This window comes from Cryptomeria japonica, chromosome 7, assembly GCF_030272615.1.
Source record: "Cryptomeria japonica chromosome 7, Sugi_1.0, whole genome shotgun sequence".
In the NCBI taxonomy this organism is placed as follows: Eukaryota; Viridiplantae; Streptophyta; class Pinopsida; order Cupressales; family Cupressaceae; genus Cryptomeria; species Cryptomeria japonica.
The window spans coordinates 330390125-330413771 of NC_081411.1; the positions used below are offsets into that span (position 1 = coordinate 330390125).

The 23647-nt window shown below is 37.2% G+C and overlaps 1 protein-coding gene and 1 long non-coding RNA gene across 2 annotated transcripts; both read left to right on the forward strand.

Moving 5' to 3' along the window:
* The first annotated feature begins 2938 nt into the window (after positions 1-2938).
* LOC131026939 (uncharacterized) lies at positions 2939-22684 on the forward strand. Its single transcript, XM_057956934.2, has 4 exons — positions 2939-3119; positions 21968-22044; positions 22164-22232; positions 22311-22684. Exons 1-4 carry the CDS (start codon positions 3086-3088, stop codon positions 22413-22415), a joined length of 285 nt encoding a protein of 94 aa, XP_057812917.2. The 5' UTR covers positions 2939-3085; the 3' UTR covers positions 22416-22684.
* LOC131026940 (uncharacterized) lies at positions 6786-17340 on the forward strand. Its single transcript, XR_009102414.2, has 2 exons — positions 6786-8682; positions 14780-17340. It is a non-coding gene; the product is annotated as an uncharacterized LOC131026940 (long non-coding RNA).
* Positions 22685-23647: the final 963 nt, after the last annotated feature.

The window sequence follows — 23647 nt, forward strand, 5'->3', positions numbered from 1 at the left end:
CAATACTTAGTTAGAATTTCATCAAAGGCCATTCATTGCTCTTACATTCTAAGTATTATAAATAGATCCCGTTTCAACCTTTCTCCTTTTTCCTTTTTTTTTTTAAAATCTAGGACCAGTAAAATCTCACGTTCCAGCAATATCCAAAGCATATCAGATGTTCAAGCAGTCAAACATAAGTCCCCTTGTGATTCCAGCAAAATCACATCATACCATGAGAAGCTTATCCACACGTAGAGAACCTACATACAAGAACCTTGGAGTTGCCTCGATTGATCCTTCGGCAAGATCTTTAGCAGTCGGGAAACTTTGTTCAAGAGAGGATAAGGTACCTTTAGGTATTTTATTATGTGTTTGGCCATGTACAAAAGACACATCAACAGGTTGTTTCTTCTATAAACTATAATCCCCTAACCAACAAGTGTAACAACAACACTACATTTTAGCTTATCATGCATCTGAAACTGGTTATTCCTTTAAGAAACATATTTAAGGATATAATTTAGTTACTAGATGCAAAGTAAATAATAGACAAAGAAGATAAAGGATCAAAATTTTGTATAATCTATAATTTGCAATTCACAGTCTTTATGTTCAAGATCAACGAATTCAACAAGATAAACGAATTCAACAATAGACATCAAGGGTGAAACAAAAAAAAATTCATTTTTATTGCATTTCATATGTATGCTGAGTGTGCAAGTGTAGATTATGAATTGAAATAACTGGAGACATGTCTAGTAATCTTTGGAAATTTTCAATTTTTTTCAAGAATTTCATTTCAAAAGACTACAATAATTATTTTCATTCCAATAAGATAACAAGAAAAGTTAGTGATATTTACCTCCCTTAAAAGAAAATAGTTTTCTAAAAAAAATTAAAATTAGATACTATTTTAAAGGAAAAACTATGAAAAAATAACAGTTACAAAAGATAATGTCTGAAATCCAACAACGACAAAAAGATGTAAAACCTAAAAATAATATTGATGCTTGTTGCCATCTAGATCCAACATAGAGTGAAGTTACAAATACTGATAATGATATCAACAAAGGTTGACTTATAGAATAAACATGTAGAGCAAACCTTAAGAAGACAAATGATTAATCAACGAATCTCAATGAATAAAATAATCAATTAATTTGATGATAATAATAGTAATAAATCTGTTTTATTTTTACAACTACCATATTTGTTTACACACCTTGGAAATACAATCAATATAAATCACTTTTTCCCCTGTATTATATCATCTTAACTTTTTCTATCCTGAACAGAATTCTGTCAAACTCCCATACATGAGATCTGCAACAAAGTCAAACTACCAATAGCCAACACTAAAAACAACTTCCATTCATATTTTTAAATCTATACATTCTTAATAAACAATTCACCATTGATATAGACTACCATGAAAACAGAACAGATAAGTTAGTGTTGATGTTTAATTTAAATTATTTGTTTAAGATATAGAGTGTGTGGTCCCAGACTTATGTGTCTTTCAGCAAATGGACTGAGAGAATATATGTAAATATTTGTCAAGTTGTGTGCAGCAACTGGCAGTAATATGACAAGATTATGAGCAAAGAAAGATATAGAAAACATTTTTCTATGGTTGGTATTATAATTGATTCAAAAAGTAGGCTATATGAGATAAAATTATAACTATCATTTAAATATTTTAATTAAATTTATTAGTATTTTTATATCTGATTGATAGCCATGTTAGAAATTATATAAGGTCAATTCGTATTCTGAGTGACTCCACATTGACAATTTCAAATTAATCTGGTAATCAAAAGACTTAAAAGTGAATTTTTTTTTGGATAAGGGAAAACTTATGAGAAAAATTACAAAAAGAACTAGTATCATAAACAATGGCCAAAGTTCAAACACAAATCACTCTATTTGTTCCATGGTTTATTTGACTCAAACATAAGATTGGATTTATTTGTAGACTCAGATTTTGAAAGGATATAAGATGCATGGAAATTATTTGACTAAATGCAGATTGCAGGTGTGGCTCATGGAATGCAATGAATACAGGGCGTGCACACAATGGGGCACTTGAGGAATGTCTGATCAAGTGTAATAGACTAGCAATAAATGTTTCTGAAAAGGTGGATGATAAATCTGTCATTGGAAGATGGAGAAATAAAACCTAGTTTATCATCCAGAAATGTTTGAAATGGAGACTAACATCATCTATTAGAACTGGATAAATGGACAGCACATCATCACTTAGAAAGGGGAAAATGGAGGGTACATCTATCAGTGGCAAAATATGTTACCTTCCTGAAACAAACACCAATAGCCTCTGTACTTGATAAGGTTAAAACAAAGCATTGTTATTAGATAATAATTTTGCAAAATCTTTTTTTAAATATTTTTGCAACATAAAATTAGAGATTTCGATTTGAAATTTAACTAAAAGAAGGGTAAAAATTTATTCAAAGCAAAAGAAATACAAAGAAAGGGCTTTATATAGCCCTATCATGCTCCACTAAGTGGTCCATAAATAAATAAATAATTAATATTATAAATCGTTATTTATTATATTATGCATCCTTCTATATGCTTCTGTTGGCCGCTTCCTTTATATCCAATGCTGCTTATGTAATTGGGATGGGTTTTTTGATGTACTATGCCAATGGGCATTTGGTATTAGGTAGAATAGGCTTGTGTTACTTAAGCAATACTAAAGGGTTTTCTTATTGGTTCTTTCCCTTCAGTGCTTTTTGAACCAGACACTATTAAAAACTTTTAAAATTTAATATAGTTCAGTGGTTCTATCCACTTTTATCAAAATATATATATATATATATATATATTAAAAATAAATAGATAAAATAACTATTAGGAAAGCCATATACTTTGAAGCGGTCAATTGTATCCATCTCATTTGGACTGAGACAAATCGTCTTGGCACAATAATCCCTGCACCGAACACATGTATAAAACATTTCTTTAAAATATTTACAATAACAAAATATTTAGTAAGAGAAGCAATAGATCTGTTATCCATCTTTTAAAGAAGAAAGGGTACACAATTGCAATAGCAGGTGGATTAATTCTGCTTTCAAAAATGAATAGTTTGGAAGATTCTCTGAATTGTAAAGGTCTGTTCATTCTACTACCCATCTTCACTAATTTTATCTTTGTTGTATTTTCATCCAATGAGTTGCAAGACCAGAATCAGATAGATACAGGAGCTTTGCTTGAATTAAAAAAGTCTGTAAAAATTGATCTAAGTCTTTCTTTGTTCAATTGGGTAAATGGAAATAGTATTTGCAACTGGACGGGAATAACTTGCAATCACAATCACAGGGTTGTGAGTGTGGTTCTCAAATACAAGGGATTGGCTGGCATAATACCCTCTCACATAGGCAATATGTCCTTCCTTACAATGCTTGACTTGTCTCATAATAGTTTCTCTGCCGTCATTCCCCAGGAGCTTGGCAAATTAGAAAGGCTGCAGTACATTAAGCTGTATGAAAACAGCTTGCAAGGTTCGATTCCAGTTAGTCTATGTGCATGCACATGTCTTATAGAACTCCGATTAAACAATAATTTGTTGAGCGGAAGCACTCCACCAGACTTCAGTTCCTTGTATAACTTGAAGAAGCTCAATATCTCCTTCAATAATTTGACTGGCATCATCCCTCAAGGCTAGGAAAATTGCACTTCTCTTAAAACCCTTGATTTTAGCCATAATCTTTTAACAGGCACTATCCCCCAATCGATTAGTAACTGCACAAAATTGCGTGTCTTAGCTCTGTACGAGAATGCGCTTGAAGGACCAATTCCATCTGAGATATTCGCAAAATTGAGGAGATTGCAATTGCTGGATCTGGATTCCAACAAACTCAGCGGTGGGATCCCCATTGAGATTGGCAAATTATGGAGACTGAAGAATATTAATCTTCACAAAAATAGTCTTACAGGTAGCATTCCCATGGCCCTGGCGAACTGTTCGTCTCTACAGAGGCTGGATTTGTCTTCCAATACTTTGTATGGTACCATTCCAACAGAATTTTGTTCAGTTACCCATCTGCGGGAACTGTGGTTCAGTAATAATAGCCTTGGAGGATCAATTTATTCTCTCATGAATTGTACTCAATTGGAGATAGTATCGCTTGGGGACAACAAGTTTGAAAGTACAATTCCAGAAGTTATAGGCTATAAGCTACCCAAATTGCAAGGTATCGAGTTGTTGTTGAATCAGTTAAGCGGCAGCTTGCCGAAATCTCTAGGAAATTGTTCTGCTCTTTTTATTATTTCAATGTCAGAAAACAAGTTGAAACGAGCAATACCCCGAGAATTGGGCATGCTGACTCGTCTCCAATTTCTTGCTCTTAGTGGTAACAGCTTCGAGGGACAAATTTTTCCATTTCTGTTTAACTGTACAGAATTGTACGTGCTTGACTTGGTAGAGAACAGGTTCGTGGACTCCATTCCTGAAGATATTGGCCTGAAGCTCCCCAACCTACAATCTCTTACTGCGGGAGCTAATCAATTTGGTGGGAGTATTCCAAAGTCTCTGGGAAATTGTTCTCAGCTCTCAATTGTTGATCTCGCAGATAATCTACTAAGTGGTGAGGTGCCTCAAGAATTGGGAATGCTAACAGCTCTGCAGACACTGAACCTTAATTTTAACGGCCTGTCAAATAGACACAGTGCTACAGTATTTGTATTAGACATACTTTCTGTTGAAATGGTAGAGCCAACACAACAGAAAAAAAAACCATGATTGCAGAGAATGGTACAAATGAAAAATATTATTGATTTGATTTTGTAGGATAAAATATATTATCAGATACTCATATTCATTCTAAATGTGTGTCTTTAAATAGGCAATACAAAACAGCAAATGGTTGTGTAACTGCACAACTGAAAACACAATTGTCGGTAGTTTTATTAATTAAATCTAAACTAATGTAATAAACCAACATTCCCCCCCTTATTACATTAATCTGAACAAGAGTGGAAGTTGCAAGGGTTTTAATCCAACCCTCGAGTGACTTTGATGAAGCGCCTTCACCAATCCTCCTCACTCGTCCAAGAAACACCGAATTGACTGCATCAGTGGATCTCCTGACCGCAAAACCTGGAACTGTCTACACAAGAACAAAAGTTCCCACCTCCCCTGCACAATGAGACACATTTCCTCTGAAATTCCGCATCTCCTCTGAGTGTGTTTAATGCCTCCTCCAGTGCTGCACATAAGACGTCTTTCCCCTGAAAGTCCAGTCCACATCTCCTTCGAGTGTGTCTAACGCCTCCTCAAGTGCTATGGAAACTTGATCACTGCCGCTATGCCTACACAATCTTGTCCCTCCCCTTGCTCCTAGAAGGGACAATCACACTACCAAGCTCCCTCTTCTCTTCAGGAACACAGATAAATCGCGCCCCCTTTTTAGGGACAAATCTGCCAAGCCCCAGCTTTATAGGGACACAGATAGGTTGCTTCTCATGCAATGATCATCTCTGAGCAAGAAGCTAACTCGAGATGATAAAATATCCTCCTGCCTTTGTTGCCTCCGACCTCCTGTCAATATTCACTATTCTCTAAAGTAGAAATCTTGTATCAACCCCTATATCATCTGATGGACTGTCACCATCAGATGAGTCATTTTTATGTACTGCAAATCCACAAAAGTTGGCCTCACCTTCTGTTGCAACAAAAGATGTATCTTTCTTTAACTTTCCATTGAGTAGATCTTTGGCCTGTTGAAAACAGTTCATCTGCACATGCCCATTTTTTTGACAATAAAAGCATTTGAATTCTCTTGTACTGGAAACATTAGATTTATTCCTAGCAACCAAAGCACATTCTTTAGGAAGTTGATAGTTCTTATTAGTTCTATTTCCTTTATCAATTAGAGAAGAGATTATTGTTTCCAGGCTAAGATTTATTTTGTTTAGAGTAAAGACAATATGGTCAAAAATAGAAGGCAAACTGTTGAGTAATATTGCCTTGGCATCATCATTAGCGACATTAGCATTTATACTTGCAAGTTGATTAAGGAGAGAATGAAAAATGGTTATATGCTGAATAATATTATCACCTCCATTCATCTTTAACCCAAACAATTTCTTCTTAATAGACATCTTGGCACTGGAAGCCTGAGAACCAAACAAGACATTGAGCCCGTCCCATATTGTTTTTTACGTCTTTGATAAATCAATATGATGCAAGTATGCATCTGATAAACCAAGACCAATCAATGTCGTGGCCCTACGATCTTTTGTCGTCCACTTCGTTGTTGCGTCTGCATCTTGTGGCTTTGTTACAGTCCCATCCACAATCTCCTACAAATCTTTCTCAATTAATGACAGATGCACTTTAATTTGCCGTGTGTGGAATTCATGCCCTTCGAATTTAGGAATTGTAACTACTTTATCCATAATCTTTATCACTCAAAGACAAATAAAATGATAACAAAAGATTTGTAATGTCACCCTATAAAGAGATAGTCCATTTCATACCTCTTTTCTTGAAACATGATTGCAAGATTCTAGTTTGGCGTTTGGACTTGAATCATATCTCTATTTTCACTTCCACCTTACTTTTATTATTCCTCTCTCACCATTACAAACACTGAAATCAGATCACTGCCATCTACAGTTCTTCTAAGTCACGCCCAGTAGCCGCTTTGTCTCCTCTGCAACACAGTAAATGCAGAAGTCAGCCCGAAGTCAGCCCCAATCTTATTCCTCCATTAGCCACATATCATAGAAACAAGCTTTCACTCTGATACCATGTTGAAATGGTAGAGCCAACATAGAACAGAAAAAACTAAACCATGATTGCAGAGAACGGCACAAATGAAAAATATTATTGATTTGATTTTGTAGGATAAAATATATTATTAGATACTCATATTCATTCTAAATGTGTGCCTTTAAATAAGCAATACAAAACAGCAAATGGTTGTGTAACTGCACAACTGAAAACACAACCACCGGTAGTTTTATTAATTAAATCTAAACTAATGTAATAACACCAACACTTTCTAACTGCTCCATTCTCCAAGAGCTAGATCTAGCAGGAAACAATTTCATTGGAAAATTGTCAAGGGGCATTGGAAACCTCTCGCCTGGGCTATCAAAACTGTGCTTGAATGACAACAACATCACTGGCAATGTACTAGAAGAGATTGGCAACCTTACTGAGCTGATAATTTTCTCTCAGAGTAATAAAAAAGTGATTGGGCAAGTTCCGAGTGCACTAGGCTATCTGAAGAATCTACAATGGTTGGATTTGAGCTCCAACAAATTTCAACACAGCATCCCATCAGAGTTCAAAATGCTGGTAAATTTGGAATATCTATATCTTCAGCTAAATCGTATATCTGGAGGCATTCCTTCATAATTGGGTAGTCTGAAACAGTTGAGGCAACTTGACTTCAGTCATAACGAACTCACAGGATGGATTACGAATACCATTGGGCAGTGTTTTCGCCTCGAGATGATTGATCTCTCATACAACCATCTCACAGGAAATATCCCTATGGAGATCTCAAACCTCCATTCGCTGGCATTTTATCTCAATTTTTCATTCAATATATTGACAGGGAGACTGCCTTCTCTGGGAGGAATGCAGCAGGTTGAAGCCATAGATATCTCAGCTAATAAACTGTCAGGACTTATCCCTAGCGATATTAGCAGTTGCTCGGGATTGAGATACCTGAACCTTTCCAAAAACAAATTGGAGGGAATGATACCAACATTGATTGGGCAACTTAAGAGCCTGGAAAGCATTGGCATGTCTTTCAATGAGTTGTCTGGACCAATGCCACGCTCTATTACAAATCTCACCATGCTTGGGCAATTAAATTTCTCACACAACAACTTGAATGGATCAGTCCCGAATCAAGGAGCTTTCAGAAACCTAGGCGCAACATTCTTTTTGGCAAATCTGGGATTATGTGCAGCCTCAGGTTGGTTGAATTTACCGAACTGTACAAGCTCTGTCAAAAAACATGATGCGTTGAACAGGAACATTGTCTTGGTGGCTTCAATTGGCACATTCTTCGCATCGTGTTTCATTTTGAGAGCGTTTTACTTTTTCTACACCAAAATCAAAAGGGCACCAATTACTTATAGTTTGTTGGGGCAAGGATTCATGCAAAATTCTACCCAGGAACTTTACACAGCAACCCAAGGATTTAGTGCCGCTAATTTGCTAGGGAATGGCAACTTTGGGTCAGTTTCAAAGGGCTCTTGTCTAATAACAAGTTGGTGGCTATTAAGTTGTTTGATCAGGACCCTCAAAATTCATACAAGCATTTCATTAGGGAATGTAGAGTAATCAGAAAAATCAGGCACCGGAATCTTATAAAAGTCTTGTCTTCTTCCTCCACTGGAGATTTCAGGGCTCTGGTACTCGAGTTTATGTCAAAGGGGAGCCTAGAACAACACCTGCATTTGGATGAAACACGATGTAGGTTGAGTTTGAATATCAGAGTGAACATTTGATGTTGCATGGGATGGCTTATTTGCACCATGATTGTTCTCCCCCTATTGTTCACTGCGACTTGAAACCCTCAAATGTGTTAATGGATGAAAGCATGACAGCCCATGTGGCTGATTTTGGAATTTTGACTCTATTGACGTCCTCTGTTTCAACAAGTACCAGCACATCCAGACTGAAAGGAACAGTAGGCTACCTTGCTCCAGGTAAAGATCCATGCCCAACAATTTTTCAATTTTATGTGTTTGTCTTGCCTTTTTTTCCCTATATATTAGTTTTTTTCTCAACAATGAAATCACTTTTTAATGTTGCAAGAATACAGATTGGGAGGACGAGTGAATACTAAGGGAGATGTTTATAGCTTCGGGATGCTCACCCTTGAAATGGTGACTAGAAAGAGGCCTACTGATAGTTTGTTCTCTAGAGATAACACTTTGCCCAAATGGGTGAGAAGAGCATTCCCTGAGGCACTGAAGGGAGTTGTAGACAGAGAGCTACTAATTGATCAACCAACTGTAGGCGGTTCCAGTAGTGCTACACCTCAAACCATCGGTGAAGAACTGGAATCCTCTAACCATGGCAGTTGCCTGCTTAGTTTAATTGGATTAGGACTGCAATGCACAAGGGAAAATCCAGAGAATAGACCAACAATGAGAGATGTGGAGGGCATGCTCGAAAAGATGGTGTATGGAAAGTCATACGGCAAATTAGAAGAGCATTCATCTATCCAAAGTCTATTGAGTGTAGGAAATGGAGTGGACCATCCCAATAGCAACACAGATGAAACCGATAGCAGTTAAATACAGGCTGTTGGCTAGCATTAGTTATTTCCTCAAAGTTGGAGTTAAGTGGATTTTATCTTTTAAGAATGTTACATCAGAGTTGCTTGAAAATGTTGGCGATGGCTTTGTGCAAAATTGGGGTGGATATCAGCCCTCCCTAATGATATAGTCTCTCTTTTTCAATGTTGGCCTCTTACTTCTAAGGAAAACACTTTAAGTCAGATTCTGGAAATCTCTCCATCAAAAAGGTAACCCAGGTCCCTCGGGTATAGGATATGTGGTTAGAGATTATTCAGGATCAGTTATTGGAAAGATGGCCATGCCATTACCACCGGATACCAATAATATAGCAGAATTCAAAGCTTTGCTTCTAGGCTTACTTGATTGCCTCAATCATGGGATAAGAAACCTCATAGTAGAGGGAGACTCAGAGATAGCAATCAATGCAATTAAATTGAAAAGAACCCCAAACTGGCGGCTACAGGAAATTCTAGACAGCATAATTGACAATTTGGTTAGAGCAATATGAGGCTAATACAGAGGTAGATGCTCTTTCAAAAACTACAACAGAAGGCATTTCTTTACATTGGTGGGAGAAGGACAACAGTCGCCATGGTTAAACTACAGAGTTTTCTTCAATTTTGCCAAAGAGGCTAACACAAAGGCAGACTTTCTTTCTAAAACTGCGGCAGATGGCCTTCCTTTACATTGGTGGGAGAAGGACAACAGTTCCTAGGGTCAACCTTCAGAGTGTTTATCAAATTTGATCAGCAGAGGTTTCTTGTTTTCATTCGTCGAGCATTAACTTTTCCACCAAGTGTGGACAAACGACTATTTCTTCAAATTTAAACTTTTTCGCCATCTTAAAGCATTGAAACTATCATGTCATCCCTGACATCATCTAATTTTGGCTTTTCTATTAGTGAATTCTCCCACTCTCATCCCAAAAAGACAAGCTGCGGTCCACCATCATTCCAAGTACGAGGCATGCATTGTTCGTTAGATAGAGCTTAATCTTTTAGCCAAGAGATTTAGCATGATGTTAGACAGATATCCCTCGCCACGCCACCTTTGCAGGTGAATTCATTGCAAGGTGTTTCTCATTAATGCATGTTGAAGACAGCGCCTTTTAGCTTTTATTAGACTTCCTTCACAAGATTATCAACTGGTTTCTCTTTGCAACCACTCACACGCAAGCTCAAGCTGCTACAGGTTTTCTAAGCAATGTCTAATGAGAAGTCGTTTGGATTTATAATGAGTGTCTACCCGAGACCAATCTCTTGTTTTGGAGTGGACACTCCCATCTCTCTCTCGGCCTCTACCCATCAAGTCTCTTTCAGGAAAATCACGGACCTAAGATTGAAGAGGCTCCCCTATTTCTTGAGCCAACGGTCATCCTGGCTGTTAAGCTCATTCTTGGCAGTGGGCATATCAATGGGGAAGAATACCCCCGAGACAACATGAGCATCTCATCTTAGTTTTTCGCCTCCCTCGTGGATCTAAAGCTTGACAAACAAGCAGTCTAGACCCTCACTAAAAGACTCTTTCCAGATGACATCTTGCTTGAATTGCAAGAGGTCCTCAACAAGGTGCGACATGACTCTGGTGCTTCCCGACCGAGCGAGAGAATCCTCTTCAACGTCTCGAGAGAGCTGATCAAATTCTACCCATTTCTACTTGACTGGTAAGGACTTACAAAAGCACAAAACCTTTGCAGGCGTGGGCCTTAGATTCCTAAAATGGAGGTTTCTGGGGGACAATTCGGAGGACACAGACAGGGAAGAAGAATTTTTAGACTTCACCAGACTCAATGGTGTCATGCCTCCTAAAACAGAAGCAGAGGATCCCCAAGTGGAGCAAAGTAGGTGAGGTGGTAGCCGAAGTTCTAGTTGTGCTTTTGGTCGAGGAAGGGGTCGTCCTCCACGCAGAGGTCTTGGAAGATGCCGAACTCCAATGCCTCCGGCTATGCCTGAAGGGGAGATTTAATCAGATAGGTGTCCAGTTGGTCTTTTCTTTTTTGAGGCCGTTACAGAGCCCTTAGTTGGCTTCTTTTAATTTCTTTGTTAATTTTAAAACTTTCATGCATGCTTTAATGAAGCTCTAGACTTTTAAAATTTTGAATGCTTTATGAGATTTTTTGATAAGGATAAATGAAATGTAATCAAACTCAATTTCCACTCCGAGTCTAGAGATTTTTTAGGGCTTTGGAGTTGGTTTTCTTTTCTTGTGCATACTCATGGACATAGTTTCATCTTCACAGTTTTTAGGCCCACTTAGCTATTTTCGAAATCTGGGTTTCATGCTATAAATTTTCCTTAAAATCAATATATTATTCTAGCTATGCCTTTTATCGACCAAAAAAAAAATGTTGTCTTAAAACATAGATATCTTATTTTCTTTAGAAACATTATGTATATTTGTTTTTCTGTTCACGTTTGTTTGAAGTGTGAAAAATTGTGATGAAATAAAGACCATAATCGGTCAAATTTAGAATTTTTAAATTTTGTAATTTGTATCACAATATCAAGGATTAGCAACTGCTTAACATACTTTATCACTTGTAGTGGTGTGATTCTTAAATACCAGTAGCATTTTAATAGTTTTGTGCTTGAATGATAGGTGGTCAAATAAAATAGATTTTGTTTATCGAATCAACCATTATTCTTGAATGCTAGGCGATCAAATGGAATAGAATGTATTTGTCAAAATGATCAATATGCGAGTTATTATTCATTATTTTTTTTGTATGGAACTTATCAATTGTTGCTCAGAAAAGAAGACCCTGGATGTAGATGAAAGAAAAAATTTATGGCTCTCTCTTGTTTATTTTACCATAAATGTCTACAACATTGGGAAAGCTATTGTTTTTTATTTAAAAAGAAGTGTTAACAAGGGCATTGACCCTTAACATAGTCATAGACTATAAAAAAGAAAGAAAATCCCGTAGGCAAAAAGATAGCATATCAGAGCAAGTCTGGTATTAACAAGTTTGAACAAAGGAAACTTGTCCAACCTTCAACAAGAAAGACCCACCTCAAGAAGGGGTGTGCAGACCCGATCCAAGGGGGGGCGGGGAGGATTTCCCCTTCCGCGTGCGACAAACAACAGTCCAAGTGATACTGTTATTGGGCCCATCAAGAGAATGACCAAGAGGTAAGGAACTCGCTTGTAAACCATCAGTGCAACAAGCGGCAGGCTGCTGCAAGACAACAGACAACTGTTGTAGAACAGGAGATTGTAGAACAGAAGGTTGTTGTAGAGCATCAAAACAAGGACCAACAGGTGTAGAGAGAAGCTGCAAATCAGAGGCAACAGGGTCCATTGGGGCAGGAGGAGCCAAAATGGTGGAATCAACAGCAGCATCAACAGTAGTAGAAGGCACCTCAACCTCCTGAGAGGAACCATCCAAATCAGATTCAACAACATAGATGGTCAAGTGATCAACAGTAGCATCCTTCCACCAAGTATCAGCACCTTTGTGGCTTGAGATACAACAGTCCAAAGCAAGATGGCTCGTAGAGAAACACTTTCGATAGCAGAAGGGAAGACCCTCAAAGTCTAACAGTTGTGTCTAAGGTTGATCACCAACCATAAGAACCACATCTCCCGAGAGAGGCAAAGAGATGTCAATATCAATGAGAGGGTTCAGTGAGAGGGTTGAACGAAGTTGTCCAAGGCTTAATAGAGAGGGGGTGAAGTCCCCAAGCCCATAGCTTGCCCAAAACCAGATCCCTATCAGTCGAAGAAGTAAAAGAAGCTATAAAAAAACCCTTAGCACAAGGAAAAAGCTCAACATTATGAGCTACCAAAGGCCTCCAAGAGTTACTCACCCAATGATGGAGATTAGGAAGTGAAGGCCAGAGCCCAGAGAATCTACAAACTAATGCACAACATTGGTAGAACCCAATGTTGTCCACAACATCCTGCCCACAAACCACCACAGGGGAGGATTTGGCATAGGGAAGAGGGCGAACACCCTTGGAGGGTTGGGTAGTAGATCTGGTCACATGAGCAAAGCTACGCTTGCCAGAAAAAGAAGGTCTGGGCGGAACCCTAGCACTAGTAGCAGGAGGTTGAGAACCAATATCAACAGCACTCTCTGGGAGGGCATCCACGAGAGGGGGACCATCTTTCGAAAAGAAATCTCCCACTCGGGGAGCACCAAAACCACCACCAGCAAGCGGGAAGACCACCGCAAGAACAGGGGAGTCGCGGGGAAGAGGCAGCGCATAGGAAGCGATGGTCGGGTCTCTAGAGAAGCCAACACCCAAGGGGAGAGGGAGAAAAGCCAGCAAGAAGGAAGGAGGGACGCCGCACCCAAACGAAGCAAAGATGCCACACCCCAACAACGGTCAAAACCTGAGCGGGAGAAGACATTTCAAAAAAATTATGGGAAAGCTATTGTTTGATGAATAGTTTGTATGGAGGTTTATGTTTTTCTATGTTTAATAGTTTGTTTTTTTTAAATTCCATCTTTCAAATAATATCTTTTATGAATTAAGATTTATTTTAAGAAGATAAATGTATGTATTTTGGAGTGAAAAGGTTAGATGATATATATTTTAATTTATTATAAATATGATTTATTGGTTTAAATTTACATTTAATTTTCTCAAATGAATATAGTTACATATTGTAAATTTGTTTTATTAAAATCATTGAGAATTATACCAATTGCATCTAGATGCTAGATCTTAGGAACCAAATGGATGTTAAAAGATTCATTAAGAGGTTGGAAGAATATTCCCATCTTTAATTAACTTCTCACTTGAAGATTGAACATATTCATAAGAAGGAATTTTAGTTGTAGTGTTGTTGCCATTTTAGTTCTAGTTTGGTGTTTTTCTTGTTCAATATTGTGTTTAATTTTGATTTCCTTGTTGATGAGGAGCAGTGGTTTGGTATAACTCTATGTCATCCTATATTCCACCTTTTGACTAATAGGTGCAAAGCAGCCCTTCATAATCAATAAATGAGTTATTTTATATGTGACAATTATTGCTTATGGTAGAGAAGTAGAGGCAAAGTGGACTCAGTTAATCTCCGGACATATAGTTAGTCATTGATTGAGGATGCACTTAATGATTGTAGGTACAAGGAGTCACCAAGACAATAACAATTTTAATTTGAAAATGAGAATCAAATCCACTTACTACTTATTGTATAGGTGGTGAGAGGCATATTAATAGATGATGACTTTTAGCACTCTCAACCGAAGGGGAAATGGAACTTCAAATTATAGGATGCAACATAAAAAGGCACTAGATGCACAAGACCAACTGATGTTACATAAGAATATAAATCTAAGGTTGAAACATTGGAACAATGGATATGAATGTTGACCCTAATTGAATAGCAATAAGAGAAATGAAACTACATCTATGGAATAGCAAGATGAGTTAGAGTAATGGATTCTCTAAATCACCATGTAGGTTTCTCCTCTATGCATCAAGTGGTTTCAAGCTTAAAGTGTTAGTTTTTTTTAATTGTTGTTAATTTCTCTTTCTCTTTTGGATCACAGGGATATGTTAGATGCTATGATCCAAAATGTCTTATATGATATAGTTGAGAGACCATGCCCGCAAGACCCACAAATTAGATTATAAAGAAATGGGTAGTGAAAAAACCCTTCAATTTCGCCATTTAATTGAACCAAAATGACTTCCAAAAGAAACAGGAAAAGGCTTATCATGGCTACAGCAGCTGCAGCTGCAGCTGAGCAGCATCAGCATCAGCATTGGCGTTTTACTTTATTTGGAAAGCTTTCAGATCATACGACCCTGACCCAGATGAGGATGAACCTTGTGGTGAGGATGGGGATGAGAATTTGATGAAAAGTAATGAGGAAAAGCTGGCCAAGGTAAAGGGCACTGCAGAAGAAGATAGTGGATTTAGGCTTGAAGAATTTGAGGCGTTTATTGCAGAAAAATATGGAGCAGTACTTGTAGAGGGTGTAAAGAAATCGTTGGATTATCAGGAATATCACGAACCCAACAATGGAGTGAGTTGAGGAATTTGAGGAGACTGTTGCTGGAAAACATGGACGAGTACTTGTAGAGAGCAAAACAATTCATTGGATTGCGAGGATTCTCACAAACCCACTAAAGAGGTCTGCGCGAGAAATGATAAGGAAGAAAGTAATTTGATATTGGGTCTTGTGGGGAAGGAAGAAGCGGGACATAATTGTTTATCTTCATTCTCAGATGGGTTTGAGTCTTGCTTCATTAGTAATGAGACAGATGAAGAAGGTCCCATTCTTTGACAAGTCAGTTTGGAAAGCAACAGCTTCAGTTTTACTGCGGTAGGAATCAAGGTATGAATTCCGAAGTTTTTGTGACTGAAATTTGTAATTCTAGAGATGTCAGTTTCGACGAATTATCCATGCAGGATCTATCAGAAGGGGATTCGATTTTTTCATCTGACTCACAGAAGGAATCAGACAGGCAGGCTAGTACAGACTTTGAATTTGATAGCCCTAACAGTAGCATTAAGAATATGGATATGAATCCTAAAGTCCTTGGGACCGAATTATGTGAAATGAGTGATGGAGGTGGGTTATCAGGGCAGTCATCAGGGAATGGGCATCATCATTAATTTGATGTTGGAGATTTTAAAAAGCCCTATCCTTTCGAGATTAATTTACAGGGAGAATTTGATATCAGCACAAATAAGGGAGTTGAAGGTTTAGCACCAAGCGAGAGACTTGAGCTAGAGACACTAAATCCCTTAGATGAGTCATTGAAGACTTCTTGTGCCATTGGGATCGAGGAACCTGATTATGGAATATCTGCAGAGTCTTTCAAGCCGTGGAGGAACAAGTTTTCCTTAGCAACATTCATATTCCGAGCTCAGGAGGCTCTCTGACAGAAACATCCAACGTTGAACATGTCGCTTGTAATGAAGTGGATGAACATTTATCAGGAGGAGGGATTTCCTCTTTAAATGATACTATCACTCCGCACACTAATTATCTGTTGGAGGACCTACAAGGTCAGAATAGCCCGGCGGGTGGATTTGACAAGATGTCTAATGCTAATACTGAGTCTTCAAGTTTATCCGGGTTTGGCTCACCATCTTCACCAACAGCCTTCAGAATCAGGGCATCACAAAAGTAAAGAAGCATCTTTAAAACTTGATGCTGATCTTTCCATCATGAATCAGAATATTGAAAATCCGAGCTTTCAGACCCCTGTTGATGAAGTCTTTCGTGCTAGTGATAAGGATATGAACAAATGCACGAGTGATGTGTTGGAGGATGGCAAGAGGTTGGTAGTGCAAGTCACACAACAGCCTGAAGTTGGCAGTATGGACAATATTAATAATGGTTTAGAAAACTCAAAATCTGATTCATTTGGAACTCATTCATCAAGTTCAGGTGGGATGGAATGTGATACACTGTCTACTAATGATTCTCAAGACACGGTCAACTGTTCAAACTTTGCAACCAATGAGCACGATGATCCTCACAAAGGTGCAGATTTAGGGGAGCAGCTAAACAGACAAACTGCCCTACTGCAAACATTTGACAAGGCTAAACAAAAACACTAAGGATGGCAATTTGAAGTTTGAAAAACATTTGAGTCAGTTATCGAGTTTGCCTCACATAAGTTCTGATGAATTCTCAGAGCATCTCTTGGAAGGTGTAAGGAAGACTTCAAACATTGAAACCAGCCTAAATGGATATTTGACCAAGCAAGCAGAAGGCTTGGATGCTTATGATGCATATTTAGCCGATCCTTCTCTATCACCTTCAATGAAGTCCCAGGTCTTTAGGGCCAAAGGAATTGCACAAAAGCTGTGTGCAGCTAGGGAGGGATAACTTATAGATGGTATCTACTCTGTACCATGTTTGAGCTCTTACTTTTGTGTTTTATTCTGTAGTCAATGACAGAATTTAATTTAGAACACAACTCTTTTTAGAAGTCACAAATTTAAGTTTATATAAAAGCATCATTCAATCATAGATGTAAATCATGTAAACATCCAATGCTGCATACTGCATAGATGTAAATTATGTAAATTATGTAAACATCCAATGCTGCATACAGCATTAGTTTTAACACAATTGGAAGTCTTCATCCATGGAACTGGTATATATAAATTTGGATATACTACTTTGATTACTCTATTTGTTTTAACAGGATCTTTACTAAGAGTTGAATTATACATTGGGTGACATTAGCTAGCGTTTTGTATTCATGGAGCAAAACGTGTGAACGTTTTGTGTATGACTGAAGTAAAGACCATTTTGCATATTAGTTTTACCTTTCTTCCTGCGCAACAAATACAATGCAGAGGAAAGGTAAGTACCTTACTATTTTTAGGCAAGGTTAGTTTCTCTTACCAGCCACTACTATGAATTTGTGGCTGATTGATTTATTCTCATTTAACACAAAATTATGCCAGCAATTTCTGTTAGGCATACGGCAGAACAAAAGCTAGCCAGTAAACTTATATGTGTTAAATGATATCTATGATGAAAATTAATGTGCTAGGACTATCCTTAATACAATAAATTATAGATGTTCAATCCAAAATGTTTTGGTGCACAAGTTGACGAGCAATTATCAATTTCTCCAGGTGTTGGCCCTGAGAATGGGATAATGGAATTTGAATTAGGGTGACAGGACAACAGTGCAAATCAGTACAAGGGACAGATACACACTTGCAGTCTGGTCTAGGAAGGTGGAAAAGTTTGGAATTTGTATATTTGATATTGTATGATGAAAAGTAATGATGTTCAGATTGATTGATGTTGGTTTAGGGTTAACTTATGTATAAAATTGCTAGCCACATATTTGATTGTGCCAAATTTTAAAAATTTTGTGTATTATAAAAGAAGGTTGTTGAAAGCAGAAGCTTTAAAAGGTCGTCGGCACTTTCTAGAAGTTTTGAAACCACCTGTCGGGGCCGAAGAATGTTTTGAAACCCTTTCTTACCATTGACAACAAATAAAGGGGGGAGTGGGGTAGGCAGTCGCTATAGAACAGTGTTTAGATGCTAATAGATATGCAAAATGTGGAAGCACAGGCACAAAACATGAATTTTTTGCAGGTTACACACAACGGTTTTGTTGGAAAGGTTTTAAGAATTTTGAAGGAAATGTAATGAAAGGAAATAGAGCCAAGTTCTACAAAGTTTGCCAGCCATTTACATTGAAGCTAATATCACTGATAATGGTGAGAACCATTTTGCGTATAATGAGATGCTTGTTGACAAACAAAAGGAAGAATTACTTGGAATGGTTGTAAAGAGCCATCATTTATAAGGTGTTGAAATAATTGATTTAAAAGTTTGGGTCACATAAAGATAGTGAAATGGTTATACTCCATCTTCATGCAGAAGAGAGGAATTTGATCTTGGGGAAAAAGCAAACCAAAAGAAAGAGTTTAATCAATTTCATGGAGATTGATATGTCAAAACCACTGGTATGAGCGTTTGAGAATATATGGTTAATAATTCAGCAGAGAGAGATAGTTGTGTTGATAGGTGAAAAACTATAATTGAGTTTAGAAAGTTACTTTGTTTTCAAGAAAAAGTTAGAAGCAGTCTAACCAATTATAATTTATTATTAATAATTGCATTTTAAAGAATTGGTTACACGACTGAAAAGCTATAAATGCTTTGAAATGTAAGACAATAAGGGTGCTCTAGGGGGACCAAAAGAAGGAAGTTTCTGATCTTAACAGGAAAGAAAGAGTTTGTGAACTTGTCAAGTTTGGAGAAAGAAATGAAGAATGATATGGCTGGTTTGTGAGTAAGAATATATTTCTTTTGTGAGTAAGAATATATTTCTTTATAGTGTTCAATTCACAGCCATTTCTTTGAATATTTTTGTCATGTGATGAACTACAATTGCTTTCCTCTTTCATGTATATGTTTTCTTCATCCACTTGGGATGGAATTGCTGGTTGTCATTTGATTTGTGAGTTGCTTGAGCTTATGTGTATGTATCGTTTTGGTGTTAGATTGCATTCCATTTTTAAAACCTAGTTGTATACTTTTTTGTTTCAATAATCTTTTTCTTATAGAATGAATCTTTGTGTTCATTCTTCTTTCTTTGTAATATCTTTCTTGTTTTAGATCAGTTGCTTTTCTTGCTTTCTAGTTAAAAGCATACTATTCAAAATGAAAATCTTATCAAATGAGGGAGTTGTACCTCAAAAATTCAGAGGAAGATCGCTAATCCAATAGTGATCTTTCCAACTATATTGGAGCATTTGTTGCTGCTCATTGAGCACCTTAGGGTCATTTTTCAAGGCAAACTACAATGACAAATATGTTAAAAATAGATTTTTAAGGACTTTGTTGGGGATACAAAATACGAATACATCCTTATCCTTTAGAAATTTGAAGGCACCTCCCCTTAGATTGAGGTTGGTGAGTCTATAAAAGTAATATATCTACTGTCACTATTTTCAAAATTGCATCATGAAATTAGTTTCATCTTAGCCACAAACAATTCACTTTGGAGTATTTGCATTGGCTTAATACACAACCCTACCTTTAGGATCAAGGAATTTTTCTCAAACTTCACTATGGAAAACTCACAATCTATCTCGATAGTCATATTGAAGCATTCACTATCGCTTATGGAATTCTAGGAGTCCATGAAGAAGATGTGTGTGTGTGATTGTTTGTCGAAAGGCCTATTTGGACATGCTGCAAAATGATTTCAAAGCTTGCAAAACAATCATAAACAATTTGATAGGAAACTTTCTTGCAAGATTTAAATCTACGATTGATATATGTGCACTATTATCTCATTTTTTTCAAATATAGAAGGACAATGAACCTATAAGAGAGTTTGCTCAATGGTTCAATCTCTCTTTGAAGAACATTCCTCAAGTAAATCAACCAACTAAAGACAGTCAGTAATGTACCTTCATTATCACATTACACTTTAGAGTCAGATTCCTCTTGCAACAAAATAAGGTACTTTCCTTGGGGATATATGCACGAAGTTGTGGTACCAAAAAGGTGCAACACTTCAAAAAAATGAAAAATTCTCATAAAGCGCACGCCTTATGCGCATTTAAAACTTTAAAAAAACCCTGCTCTACATTTTTGATGCATTCTGCATTCCCAAACCCGCGTTTTGGCGATTTCGGGTGCCATTTTCTTGCACTCGCCCTTTGTAAAAGCTTGATATTGGGCACTAAGTTGTCCATCTCTCATCAAAATGCCGCCACGCCATCGAAGAGCTCGAAGAGGTGTGTATTTTTATTTTCTTATTGTCATTTTTTTATTAGTTTGAAGATTAAACTAGGTTTATTGATTTAAATTTATTTTCATTATCAGGAAATGAGATTAGACAAGAAAATGTTGAAAACACTCAATCACCTCCTCATGAAGACCATATTGAAGAAGAAGCACATCAAGAACCTCCTACAATTCCTAGACATCCCATAGGTACACAAGAAAACCTATTAGGTCAAATAGAAAATAGCCAAAAAGAGCTTGATGGTTTAATCACAAGGCTAAAAGATCCCACTGGAACAAACTCCCATAGGACAAACCTTGCCAATTCTTTGCAATCTATTGTATCTCACATACAATTTGTGAGTGGGCAAATAAATTTTTGGTCCAGTAACAAGGAAGAACAAAAGCAATTTTATGCTGACAAATTATCATATGTGGCAGCGAAGAAAAAGAAAATTAATAAATTTGACTTGTGTGCTCTTTTTACTGACCCCCAAACGAATCAACCTTTACACCCTGGATGTAGGAGATTCCCTATTCATTGGTGTCATGATGAAGGGATTAAGAACAATTTTTGGGATAGGTGGTGGATGGTATTTGATCAGCCCCCATGCAATAATCATGAGATACCCCAATACTTTTTGAGAAAACTGTACTATGAGTTTGTCCTTAATGAGATCCCAAACTATTTTGATTTTCTAGATTTCCAAGGTAGAGGTGGGGGTTCCTCGCATGATAGAGAGGGTGCACAGCGTGATCCAAATCTCCCACCAAGACCCTTGGCCAGACCTATGGCGGAGCATGTTATTATTCCTTCCATTGTGAAGGAGAGTATTGAGGTCGAAACTCGAGACTCGATTAGCTCACTCACTCAGACCCTTATACAATATGTTAGGCCTCTAGTAGAGGGTGATGCAAGTGATGATGTTGATTCTTCTAGGCATTGAGTTCCAGCTCATTTTTGTCGATCTTGTGGTTCTCTTTGCACTTATGATTGTAATAGTTCTAAGAATGCACATGCACGAGCGAAGTTTGCTACAGAGAACATTGTCATGACAGAATCTTTGTTGAATGAAACATTTGGCATTGATACCTAGGTGAATTTCATTACAAGTTCATTTCATTATTTTTATTAAATCTTATATGTAAATTTGAGAATATATCTAAATTAGTAAATTATTATGATAAAAAATTAGGGTCAAAGTGTTCACAATACTAGCAACATTCCTGCAGCACCCTTTTTCACGACTCCACAGGTATACAACGAGTGAAGAAATATAATTATTATATGTAGATAATTGAACCTTATGTGAATGATTTTCTAAATACTCATTTTGGATGTCAAATAGTTTGATGCTAGAGCTTCAACATCAACACCTCGTAGTGTATTTCATCGACAATCTTTCACTCAAGTAAACAATTTATCTTTAATGTTGTTATTAAATAATATAGATGGTTTTGGCGATTAATCAATATACTTTGTTTAATTTTCAAATGTTGACATCAGAGATTCCTCCTGTTGTCTGTGCATCAATGGAGCGAGGTGTTGCTGCAGCAGTAGCAAATTCAACTGCTTTAACAGAAGTATGAGACATATTTGTAAATTTAGTAAATTTAGCATTACATTTGTTATCTTAATAATATGTTATTGAAAATTTTAACGACACTTGTATTTAGTTTAATTTATATTGTGATGCTTACAGGAGGGGCTTGTCACTCCAAATCATGAATGTGCACTTGTTGTGGATGAACATCATGATTATTTGTATGCGGTAAGTGACTATTCTATTATATGTCATTCTAAAATTCAAGTTTTGTATATGCTAACATCATTATTTTCATTGTATTAGGTGGAGTTACAAAAAAAGTCTGGAGAGGAGGTCGAGTGGACGTACTCGAAAGACACCTGCATCATATACATCTCCATCCCCTCGGCAGGCAAAGATATCTCGTGAACTGTTTCCTTCCCCTAGAGGGAAATGAATAGAATAGGGTCCTATGTTGTATGCCTATATGGCAATTTTGAACATATGTTTTGTATTACGAATATGTGACATTCTATCTCCATATGGCTTTTGGCAAGCTCCTAGTTGACTTTGTTGGATACCATGTTGTATGCCTATATGGCAAATTTGAACATATGTTTTGTATTACGAATATGTGACATTCTATGTCCATATGGCTTTTGGCAAGCCCCTATTTGACTTTATTGGATATCATGTTGTATGCCTTTATAGCAATTTTGAACATATGTTTTGTTTTATGAATATGTGAAACTCTAAGTCCATATGGCTTTTGGCAAGCCTATTTGTTTGTATTGGATATATTTGATAGTTTTAACGGTATACAATGTTGCATGGATTTGTAGCTTTTTGGTTAATGCAAATCATTTGTCATGGTTATCCATAATTGCAATACAAATGATTAAATGAATAATTGCACAAAATTTATTGTTACTTAAGCTTTGAACCTAAATATGTGTTTGTAATCCAAGACACAAGCTTATGGAGATCAACACAAATTCAATAGTTATAGTCGAAATAAGACTATATATAAAGGAAACATAGAAAGAACCAAAATTAGACAATGTAAGACACCATTGTACCAATACCCATTTGACAAAAAATTGCATAGCCCATAAACTTATATTCATCTAATGCATGCACTTAGGCGATTTCACTGGTAGGGTGTGGCCCGCAACGATCGGGCGAGTTGGAGAGCAAAAAGAAGGCATTCCTAGCATAAACCTGGCCACCCCGATGCGTACAAGCTGACGGTTTGGTGTCGCGATGAGTGGAGTGAAAGATGGGGCATTATGCAACTTTTCATTGAACTCATCTAACGTTTTTTGTCGCAACTGAGAAAGTGTCGCCACGAGCAACTGGATCTGAGTCTACCAAAATCGAGAGAGGATTTTTTAGAGTGCCATAACATGACCCCGTAGGATTAGACAACTCGTTCTTATGATTAACGGGCACCGAGAAACGCGATGCCGAATATTGACAATTTTGAGCAACTTGAGCACTTAGGCGATTTCGCTGGTAGGGTGTGGCCCGCAACGATTGGGCGAGTTGGAGAGCAAAAAGAAGGTATTCCTAGCATAAACCCGGCCACCTCAATGCATACGATCTGACGGTTCGGTGTCATGATGAGCAGATTGAAAGATGGGGCATTGTGCAACTTTTCA

Coding starts and splice junctions, on each gene's coding strand:
- LOC131026939 (XM_057956934.2), top strand. CDS start 3,086: ATGAATAGTTTGGAAGATTCTCTGAATTGTAAAG. Junction 3,120..21,967: donor AGATTCTCTGAATTGTAAAG/GTCTGTTCATTC, acceptor TGTTGACATCAG/AGATTCCTCCTGTTGTCTGT. Junction 22,045..22,163: donor ATTCAACTGCTTTAACAGAA/GTATGAGACATA, acceptor TGATGCTTACAG/GAGGGGCTTGTCACTCCAAA.